At 40.0% G+C, this 11602-nt stretch overlaps 1 protein-coding gene across 1 annotated transcript; it reads left to right on the top strand.

The window, feature by feature from the left end:
- Positions 1 to 1147: 1147 nt before the first annotated feature.
- On the top strand, positions 1148 to 10663 carry cyldb (cylindromatosis (turban tumor syndrome), b). Its single transcript, XM_063911828.1, has 14 exons — positions 1148 to 1274; positions 2268 to 2769; positions 3375 to 3504; positions 3898 to 4145; positions 4224 to 4392; positions 5104 to 5236; positions 5403 to 5507; positions 5743 to 5822; positions 5946 to 6012; positions 6919 to 7051; positions 7297 to 7405; positions 7510 to 7628; positions 7917 to 8115; positions 9647 to 10663. The coding sequence occupies exons 2-14, from the start codon at positions 2335 to 2337 to the stop codon at positions 9862 to 9864; spliced, it is 2145 nt and encodes a 714-aa protein (XP_063767898.1). The 5' UTR covers positions 1148 to 1274; positions 2268 to 2334; the 3' UTR covers positions 9865 to 10663.
- The last annotated feature ends 939 nt before the right edge of the window (positions 10664 to 11602 follow it).

Consider the following 11602-nt stretch of genomic DNA (forward strand, 5'->3'; position numbering starts at 1 on the left):
TCAAACATGCATACCGACGCCACAAGGTCGTGTGTAAAGATGCAGACAAACATGTGACTCAAAAGGTTGCAATTGAGCCACTGAACATTTTACCTAATTATCTTATGACACTGTTTCTCTGCAGCTTCTGGAAAATAACATTCCAGGGTTTATGAAACGTGAACCCTCACGTGTTTTGTAAGATGTTAATGAAATTTGAACAAACATAAAAAATAATATTTCAAATGACTATCTGCACAGGAGGATTTGGGGTAATTTTAATCATAAACAATGCGTTATTTATGTGACAAATAACAAGACAAACACTCAAAGGTCATGAGATGGTTGGTGTAAACTCAGTATAGACAGCTATGCAAATTGAGGACCATAGAAGTCAAAGTAATACACACGTTTGTTCTGTCTTAGAAGAGCAATATCATGACTTAAACTCACTCTAAACTGAGAACTATTTTGCTCGTTTATGAATTTATGTCATACATGATTGACTAAAATGTTCAGGTTGAAACACCAGATGTGGAAGACAACTAAGTACAAGTACTGTAGGGATACTTTTACTACTGACTTGAGTTTCCCAAGTGAAATGCTCTGCTAATTCACCAAAATTGAAGTGAAATATCGTACCTTTTACTCTACTCGATTATTCTCCAATATTGGTTACTTTGTAAATTCAAGTGACAACATATGTTGAATAAATAAATGATCATGTTTTACATTTGATAAAGATAAGATTTCACTGATTCAACATGTACAGGACACGTAAATGCATAAATAACAATATTTGTATTATGCTTTACTCTGAGATAGGCCATTCTGTATAATAATGGGAAGACTCGCTTTTATCTCTGGTACTTTGATGCTAACACTTACATTTTTTGAAGTAAAATATTGGATTCATTACTTTCACTTGTAACAGTGTCTGTGGTATTGGTGCTTTTACTTGAGTAACACATGAGTTTACAGGTAGGGTATCTGTGCATAGTACCCAGTGATCAATGATTAAATGAACTTTGAGTTGAAGGATTTAGTTAACAATATCCTCCCAAGTCTTATCAGTCATGTGTTGTTGTGGAAATGTTGTGCAGAGAGATTTAGGGCGGAGAAGTTGTGATCTAAGTGGGAGGGGTTGGTCACATGCAGGTCAGAAACGTCTGCAGGTTCTCCCTCCTCCAACACAGGGAAGAGGAAGAGGATTCACACCGCAGACACCTGCTTTTTTCTGAGGGCTTTCTTCATGTTGCTACAACAAAACCGTTTGCGAAGTAACACATAAAAGAGTAAGTCAACCAAAACTCTGTAATGAGTATGATTTGATTTAAAGCTGTTAGAGCAGCCTACTATTACAGGGAAGGTCGGTTTCAATATTCAAATGGATCGACTTTTCTGAGGTGCGTTCGTTTATCAAAGCTGGCGCGGTTCACTGAAATAATTTAGAAAGACTATTATTTTGAACTATTGATATGAATAATATAAAGTGTAATGCCTTTTGCTTGTCAGTGAGGATGACATAGTAACAAATGATTATGATGCGACGTAACATCTCTTTTTTTAATTAACTAAAGCTAGGAGACAGATGTAAGCTACTTTGCTAGCTTACAGTTTTGTTGAATAGTTTTGCTAAAAAGTAACTTTGACATTTGCATCTCCTGTGCCAAAGTGCGCTCCGGTGCTCAGGGTGACCATAAACCAACGCACCCTTAGATATGACCATGATAGTACCAGAGTGTAGGAATATACGGCTCTAGGAATACTCTGTTACAAATAAAAGTCCTGGATTCAAAATGTGACTCAAGCTAAAGTACAAAAGTTTGAGTTCAAAATATAGTGAAGGTGCGAAAGTAAAAGTACTCCTGCAGATGGCCTATTTTCTCGTATATATTATAGGTTTTCATGATAATTATTGATGCATTCATGTGTTATCAAAGCCGGTAAAGGTGCAGCTCATTTGAATGTATACTGCAGGGTAGCTTGTGAAATTTACTCCAGGTGTAATTTAAGAGGGATTTAACTGTCGATTATATTTCACATCATTAATCCATATCTGCAAAAAGACATTAAAGTTCAGTTCTTGAGTAAATCTTCGTAGTTACTTTACACCACTGGTTGTAGCTGATGTAAGACATGTTTGTATTGCCCATTACAAAGTGAGTATTGTTTTACAGGAAAGTGTTATAATGTGTGTTATTTGATATGTTTCTGTAAATGTTTCTTTGTGATTAATTAGCCTTTTGCTATGAACTAAGTAATGTACTCCTGTTTTATTCCTACAGGTTAACAGCTTGTACCAGCACACATCAGCTGCTTCCAAACAGTTGAACAGTTTATTCTGATGGGAATATGGAGCCCAAAGCTGTAGTGAAGGAGAAGTTTTTCATCGTAGTACGAGGGAAGTCGAGGAAAGGCTTCTGCCGGGGATGTATCGGCCGTGTAGAGACAGAGAAGCAGAGTGGGGAGCTGATGGGGCTACTGTACTGCGGGGGGAGCAACACTTTGAGTCCCAAGAGCGGAGGCATGGTGAGGAGGGAGGACACCTACACTCTGACCCGCCATCAGGCCCAGCTGCTGCTTTTCGTCTCCCCTGTTAGCAAACGCCTGGAGCTGCTGTGCAACCCCCAGCTGTTCTCGGCTATCTGTGAGCTGTCTCAGGATGACCTGGTGGTGGTGAAGCACAAGAAGGGACACCTGCCGGGGCTGGTGAAGAACCTGATGCAGATCGGGAGGACGGAACACAAGGACGACCTGCACATGCTCGGCTTCGAGGTGGAGTTTGTGGTGGGTGGTCTGGTTTATTATTTGCCCCATTGTTTAGAGTTATCAGGTTTCCAGTGGTGTAAAGTAACTAGGTAGATTTACTCACGTACTGTACGATGTGGGGTACTCCACTACACATCAAAGGTGAAAATTGTACTTTTTATACCTTTAGTTACTTTGCAGATTTGGATTAATGATGTGAAATCCTTGAATAAGATCTGGAGTGAATTCACAAGCTAATATTATGAAATTGGCCAATCCGTATGGTACTTTAAGTAGATTTTGATGCTCATACTTTTCTACTCTAACTCGAGTAACATTTTAAATGCAGGTCTTTTACTTGTAACAGAGTATTCCTACACTGTGGTACTTTTAGTTAAGTACAAGATCTGAGTACTTCTTCCACCTCTGCAGTTTTTCTGGTGCTCATAAGTGCACACACACTTGTATAACCTAATGAGCAGGCCTGTATCCGCTCAGGTGATCTACAGCATGTGTCTTAGAATAAAGATTTCTCAGGTAGATGCATGACTCTGAAAAAGTACACTCAAGTGCACATGAGACTTTATCTGTGTTCTGTAGATGAGGGTGTTGAGTTTCTGTTTTGCCTTTGTTTTCATTTGTAGGACAGTGATCACGATTTGACCTCCAAGAAACATCCTCCTCTGCCCCTGTTCAGCGCGGCGGAAATCGTTCAGGTGGTTCCGTCTTACTCGGTTCCCCTCGGACTTCACTGGAATGATGGCCAATCTGGTGGTAAATCAGTAAAGCGATCACAGATTAACTGCCTCTTTCAAAATCAAGAAGTTGCATTACCTAACCACAAGTTACTTGGTAACTGAACTCTTTTTTAAAAAGTACATATTTTTTGTATGAAAAACAACATCCATTCCCTCCAATCAGCTGCTGTTGAGGTTTTTCACACCTGTGATTCCCGAGCGAGTGCAGAAGAAGCTTTCCAAGTATAAACTGGAAAAACTGTTTCTGTGGAATGTAGATAAAGTGATCATGTTGTCTGGTATTCAGGCACATAATGAACTTTGAGCTTTCTACATACCTCATACGTAGACGTTTGCCGTGTTAGCCGGAGTTCAACCTGATGTGTGACGAAACGTCTTGTGACTTTCACTCTCCATACCTACTCTTCAGGTCTGAACAGAAAAGCGGTGACGCGCATCAACTCCATGCCGAATATTGGATCTCGTGCTCAAAAAACGAGGGAGAACCAACTGGAGCAGAGTACCGTTCAGAGCCAAAGTCCAAGTGCATCTCATTCACCTTTGGAGGTGGGGTCCCTTGTGGAGGTAGTGTCCAACTCCGGGGTCACAGTGTACGGAGTCATCCAGTGGTTGGGCGTCCCTGCAGGGAAGACTAATGAATGGGCTGGGATCGAACTGGTACATTTTTAAGACTATGTTCAGCTTTTTTTCTGTCATTTTTCTCAATACTGATTAGTTTTTATCTCATTGTTTCAGGACTATGAGGTGAACGGCTGCTCGGATGGGAAGTATGGAAGCCAGCGGTATTTCACCTGCAAATCAAGCAGGGCTTTGTTTGTTCCCGTCACAAAGTGCAGCCCCGACAGCAGGTTCAGCTGCTCCTCTACAGGAAGGAAGACCCCCAAACCCACAGACACACTTCTAGGTTAGACACTTCTTTCAGTTTGTGGGACATGCTCACACACAATTCAAACATCAGGGATTTTAATATCCATTTCCATTATGCAACACAGGGAAGCACAACGAAGCAGTTGAAGCTTAGTCAACCATGACACACAAGACAAACTGCATGAAGGAATGTAGTTTCTGTAAGGGCTATTAACAAACCAACACAGCATTTAGTAGCAACAGCCAATGGGAGGCAATCATATGACCGGATGATAGCATAACAGGTGAAAAAGATTAGCAATAACGAAATGCATTACAGGTTTTTATACATCATACATGGAAAATAGGTTCCCATATAAAAGTTTTATTATAGGATGTTAGAGAAAGGGAACCTGAACTACCCTGTTAATGTGTCACGCTACATTTGTTTAAAAACTGTCTGACTTTATGTTCACACCCTTATGCCTCTGGCAGAGGTTATTAAAGAGAAGTCATGACTGTAATGATGCACGGTTTATGAAAGTGTTTTTAATCTGTGCAACTGTTATGACGGTGAACTTCCTGCTTTGCAGAACACAGATTAATAATTATGCACAAATTATAATTACGTGTTTAAGCCAGGTGAGAAGTTGCTGCAGAATACTATTTTCTTGAATTTGAAAACTGATAGTGAAATAATGAGGTTTTTGAATATCATCCCCTTCATAATAATGACCATCTGTTTTTGTGTGTTTGCTCGCTGTTTCAGTTCCTCTGTATGAGGTCCCTGAGGAGGATGCCCCTCCCATTCCTGACTCAGAGGCCTTGTCTTTGTTGGTGGGGAAAATGAAGGGGATTCAGGGTCACATCAACTCCTGTTACCTTGATGTCACACTCTTCAGGTAAATCCAGTTCACCACCCCTCAGAGCGTTTGATTCTCAAGTAGCACTCGGTTGCAAGTGCAGCTCAAATATACTTGAATCTCATTCTCCTAAGTTATTTTGTAAGCTGGATGAACTATATTTAGATAAGTTGATAAAAGAAAGTATTCTTCTCTTTTTCTTCAGTTTGTTTAGCTCCTCTGTGACCCTGGATAATATCTGCCGGAGGCCTGCTGACACAGATCGGCCCCTAACCTGCACTTTTAAAGAAATCATCAACCGTTTGCGCAGGTATAAACTCCTTCTTCAAGGCTTTGTTTATCATGTACTCTGAACCAAGAACATAATGACATTTTATATCGCCTCAACTGGTCAACAAGTACTCTGTGTCCTAATGTTGCGGGCAACACACAATGTGCTTAAAACTTTATTACATAAGAGGGTGTGTTTGCTCTTGATTGTTTTAGTATATTTCATTGTTTGAGTTATTGTGTTTGCCTAATGATAGCTAATGATTCTTTTACAGACAAGGATTTGTGCCGGCTCAGATCGTAATGAATTTCAGAAAACACCTTGGCTCTGACACCTTCCGAACCGAGGAGAAAGGTACACACACTTATCATGCAACGTGAACTTGTAAAAATATTTCATTAGAAGGTCTTTAATCATTGCAACATAACAAACTGAAGCCTATTGTTACAACTTTTTGATCGCTTTGCTTCCCTGCAGACCCAGAGGAGTTCATCACAGTCCTCTTTCAAAAAGTGCTTCGTATGGGGCCTCTGATCAAGCTCCGGTAAGATTTAAGCCAAACCATTATAAAGGGTAACTTTGGTATATTTCAAATTGAACCCTTTCTTTCCAATTTGTCTTCCCTAAGCAACTAATATTGAAAAATGCGCTTCCACTCTGTAGTCACACTCTCAGCTGATTGAGCCTCCCTTCTTTCAGGTGGAAGGTGTGAATACACAATGAAGCTTTGGGACAAATTCCCCTATGCAAAAACAGGAACTGTCGTAACTTTCAGTAACAACGGTTTCAAAATCAGCATCTGTTATTACTTATTTTTCTTTCAAATTGGATGTTTATGAGCTGCTTGGTTTTTGCAATAGTCCCCTGTAAATATAAAAAACTACATTAAAAAGTTTGCCGTTTTCTAGACTAGACATGGTATGATATATGATATGATCAAGTCATCATCTGTATGACAATAACAGATGTCTTTTAAGTTGTGCGGTATACTTAAAAATGATTGCACAGGATTAGTTTCAAACAGCATTTTTCATAGCGACAAACGGCATTGCTTCTGGTCAGGTAGTGCAGGTGGTTAGTCAACACCGATGCAGACTCACTGTTGGAGGGCTTGATAACCCACTTACTCCCCACTTGGGAGGAGCACTTTATGTGGCAGACCCTTCATGCGAATTAAAGTGGGTAGGGGGAGGGTGTAGATGTGGGTTTGGAATTAGGCCAGTCAGTGGCAAAGCGAAGCTACAGTGGAGCTACATTGACATTGTGGAATTTCTCCGAGCGATTTGCCTTACAGCAACGCAGTGTTTCCCACCTTCAATACTTCAAACTATTTGAAAAATTGTTGTACCTATTACTCACATTACCAAAACGGTCCAACCTGAAAACTACCAAAGTTGTCTTTTGAAATATGCTGTCCTTTTTTACTGTATTGAGTTGAGTTTGTTTTTAGATCAGGACAGGACACATGTCAGGGGGCCTACACGTTGCAGATCTTTCTAGAAAAAGGACAGATGGGACAGATGCCCTCCGTCCAACAGCTGCTGGACACATCCTGCCTGTCAGGGGACCTCAAGTTTGAAGAGGTGTGTGTGTGTGTGTGTGTGTGTGTGTGTGTGTGTGTGTGTGTGTGTGTGTGTGTGTGTGTGTGTGTGTGTGTGTCTGTGTGTGTGTGTGTGTCTGTGTGTGTGTCTGTGTCTGTGTCTGTGTCTGTGTCTGTGTGTGTGTGTGTGTGTGTGTGTGTGTGTGTGTGTGTGTTCGTCTTAAAGAAGCCCTGTGGTAATGATCAAATTACACAGTCATGTCATTTCCTTTCCCTTTCGTCCCTCAGGTGCCTTCCTGTCTGATGGTTCAGATGCCCAGATTTGGAAACAAGTACAAGATGTTTTCTCACATAATTCCCTCCACTGAGCTGGACATCACAGATCTCCTCTATAACTGTGAGCAACGGACAGAATCACTGACAGATTGTGAATGGTTTCTTTTGACCAAGGGTTTTCATAGAGCTGATAGATGATTACTGATTGCTTTGTTTTCCCAACAGCTCCGAGGGAATGCTTCCTCTGTGGGCATTTGGCTGAGTACGAGTGTCTTCAGTGTCTACCAGATCGCAAAATGCAGCCAGGGAGGATTAAACAGTTCTGCTCCACCTGCAACACACAGGTCAGCAACAAAGCCCTGCATATCTCTGCACAAAACTACCACTTCTAAAAACTCTGATGTATATATTTTTGTAATTTCACATTTTATTGTACTTGTCTTTTACAGATTTTATAGTATGCATTCAAATGTTATTGTACATTTATTCGTTATTCGTTTTAATTAAAACACGTTTTAGTTTATTCACATCTTAATGAATGTCTTAATCTTAATTCTCATAGATGTCAAGTATCCTACGATCTAAATCATAACCCTTTTCAAAAAAACTCTACTTGTTTATTTCTCCTAAAGGTCCACAGCCATCACTCTCGGCAGGCCCACTCCCCCAAAGCTCTGCCGGCCCCTGCAGCCTCTGATACTCTGGTGCCCAGACACACGATGCAGTTGTTTGCGGTGCTCTGCATTCATACTAGCCACTATGTGTCCTTCATCAAATACGGCGCTGATCCTCACTCCTGGCTCTTCTTTGACTGCATGGCAGACAGATGTGGTAAGACAGATTTCAGCTTGTTTACTCATTTGAATTGATATGTTGCTTCTCTGTGTGAGCATCAGGATTAGATTTATTGCATAGTAGGTTTACACACACACAAGTTTATGTGCCTTGGTGTATAGAGGTGGATACAGAAACACAGTATGGGGAAATAATATTAGTGATTGTTAAATGTCCGTTTCTTTGTATCTTGTCTGTACTTGTTGATGTTGCAAATGGAGCTGTTGTGATGCAAGAAAAATGTTAGACTTGATCTAAAAAATACAGTTTTATCGTAAATGAGTTGTAAGAAATGAGCAAAAACAGAACTTTTATTAAAAATATATATATATATTAAGCACATCCAGCTGGGAAGAGACCGAGGGGTAGACCTAGGACCAGGTGGAGGGATTATATCTCTTCGCTGGCCTGGGAGCGCCTTGGAATCCCCCAGTCAGAGCTGGTTGATGTGGCCAGTGAAAGGAAAGTTTGGGGCTCTCTGCTGGAGCTGTTACCTCCGCGACCCTGACGGAAAAGCGGGAGAAGATGGATGGATGGATGGATGGATATATATTAAAAAACATATTTAACACTGTTGTGCTTTAATGTAATACATGTTGTTCTTTTGACCTACACATTCATTTATATTATGTTAAAGGTAAACATCTTGCAAGTAAATGTATTCATCTTTAGTGGAGTTATTGGAGTCAAATAAAGTTTTTATTCCTGCTTTTATCTTGAAGGCAGCTTTGGGCACTGGGTAATTAGGTATTTATTGGAGAAAGTTGGAGGTGGTAATGTGTTGAGTGAACTAGTGCTTTGATCTTCGGATCAGGGGAGCACTGGTTCAATCCCCACTGCAGTCAGCATGTCGTTGTGTCCTTGGGCAATACACTTCACCCCAAGTTGCTCCTGTGGGGATTGTCCACAGTAATGAGTGCATGTAAGTCGCTTTTGATAAAAACACCCCCAATCAGAGCCTAACAAGTAACATGTTAATGTAATGGTGCACCAGAAAAGGCATTTGTTTTGTTGCTAGGTAAAACCACAGGAAAGGCAGCAGGACAGTAGAGGTGAAACCATCGTTCTTTGGATTATTGGAACCCAAAAAAATAACTACACAAAAGATATTCTATTCTGGACATCGGTTCATTTCCTGGCATTTCTGATGCAACAGTTTTATTTCTGAGTTTGTTTTCTGTTTCATATCTTCTTGATTTATGAGACGGCTAACAGTCAATGAAAGTAGTGGTGTCCGGCCTTGTTGATGAGGCCAGTAGCAGATGGGAAGAAACAGTTTTGAAGGACAGATTTGGTCGTAATAGCATGAAGTGCTTTCTTCTATTAGTGGCATTATAGAATAGCAAAACAAGTTATTTTATTCTGCTGATCGTCCAGACTTGTTTTGTTTTTTCTAATGGACTGTCTTTTTTACTGATAAGGCAGCATCGACAGTTCTGGATAAAGCCTCTCTCTGACGTCTTTGACTGGTCTTTATCTCTTCTTCAGCTGATGTCTCTAATCTTAAGGCCAATCTTTCTTCTAACAGGTGACGATAAACATGGCTATAACATTCCTGAGATCCGAGCCTGTCCGGAGGTGGGTGACTTCCTGTCCCAGCCAGAGGAGGATCAGGCCTGCTCCCACCCCTCCAAGACTCCTGAACTGGTGCGCAGGCTGCTGTGTGACTCCTACATGTTTTTATACCAAAACCCAGCCACGCCACTTTCAAAGCCAAACCACGAGGAGCCTTTAAACCGCATCTGAAACCGCCGGGGACAATACGTTCCTATAACAGTGCCTTAATAACCTTGCATTTCTGCTTAACCTCCAAGATTTTGTGTTGGTTATAACATCCGAACACAAGGAGCTAAACGGATGCTTTTAACATCCTGGAGGAAAAATAATGTTATTTACCTGCTCAGACATTTGACTATGAATTTAAGAGGATATTTAATATATTTAAGATGAAGTTGTTTGCTGTTTTGCCATTATGTGAAGGAGGACAGTGTATGTCCCCAATGCCTGAATCAAACCATGGACACAATTTAGCATGTGCCATAACCACAGCAGCAACAAAGGCACCCCCAATCAGAGTCAAACTTAATGCAAATGTGTAAAGAGGGAGAGCGTGAGCAGTAGGTGTATAACACTCTGAACGGCACTTTATCTCTTCAATGTCTTGCTGTTGTTACACTGTATTTATCCTTTCCAATATTTATTCAAATGAAGTTCTGACATTAGATACACAAATTAATATATTGTAATGTATTTTATTATTTGATAAGTTAGAGTCCATTGAAACACTACGTGACTTGTGTTACATTATTTAAACTTGGATTGACATTGTGACTTAAAACACTCACAGAAGCCTACATGCTTCTTCAGTTGCTGTTTAACGACTGTCTCTTGAAAAACAGAAGACTGGAGTTTATGTACAGTGTGTACTTTCTATTGTTTTTACTGTAAACTAGTGAGTGCACATTTTAAAAGGGCAATTTTCTAGATATGTAATATAGTGTTTTTATCAATAAACTGTAAATAAATGCTGGTGGATATCAGTGAACTGTGCCTCACAGAATGTTCTTAAGCTAGGAATATACACAGAACCTCCTTAAGGAGATCCTATCATTGTGTTTTTAGTAACAGTTAAGAGGTGTATTTTGATCCATTCACTCCACTGCATCTAAAGCCTTTTTATGCTATATCTGTACTTAATCATAAGAGGCATAAACTGTGGTGCATTGAACTGTACTTTGAGGACAGGTGAGTCCTTTGAGGATACATTATGGGCTGCATTGCCCTCTTGTGGCATTAATCCTTTGCTGAGAAACACTATTTTGTGCAGGCCGATCAAAACAGACCAAATTAAACGTTATTCTTCTAATCACTGGTGGATTAAATATTAATTCCCCAAAAATATTGGCTTTTAAAAGTCACAAAAAACAGCAAAACAAGATGAGCAAGCTACCCTTATAGTAATAGCTTATGCCTGATTACAAAAAAGTAAAACACTGGATGGATTTTCATGTCAACAAAGCTTTTTAATCTTGAATAGAGATAGTATTTTGCAACCCATCAGAACTTAGCACCGGACCAGGAGCGATGGGGCCATTCACCGCTGCTTCCCCCCCTCTATTCGAAAGGTCAACACACTCACATCCTCCCAAAAAGCTCTCAAAACTCTCCTTTTCACTGTTGCTTTTAACCTTTAATCCTCTGCCCACACTTTCTTCCCCTTGACTTTATTTATTTATTTATTTATTTTCTGTATTTGTTTTTTAATCATCTTTGAGTACGCTTCATATAAATATGTTTTATCATTATTCCCAAATAGGAAATGTTTGTGTTACAGTGGCAGCAGGTTGAATAGCATTGCACATTACAAACAAATAAATACATACAGTGTCAATGCTAGAAAGATATACTGTATATTGGATACACAATATAGTATATACAAAAAAGATGTTAGAAAGAGGATGACTTAGACCAGATGGCATGAGAA

Source organism: Eleginops maclovinus, chromosome 20 (genome assembly GCF_036324505.1).
Source record: "Eleginops maclovinus isolate JMC-PN-2008 ecotype Puerto Natales chromosome 20, JC_Emac_rtc_rv5, whole genome shotgun sequence".
Lineage (NCBI taxonomy): Eukaryota > Metazoa > Chordata > Actinopteri > Perciformes > Eleginopidae > Eleginops > Eleginops maclovinus.

Coding starts and splice junctions, on each gene's coding strand:
- cyldb (XM_063911828.1), top strand. CDS start 2,335: ATGGAGCCCAAAGCTGTAGTGAAGGAGAAGTTTTTCATCGTAGTACGA. Junction 5,237..5,402: donor CTTGATGTCACACTCTTCAG/GTAAATCCAGTT, acceptor CTTTTTCTTCAG/TTTGTTTAGCTCCTCTGTGA. Junction 5,823..5,945: donor CTTCCGAACCGAGGAGAAAG/GTACACACACTT, acceptor GCTTCCCTGCAG/ACCCAGAGGAGTTCATCACA.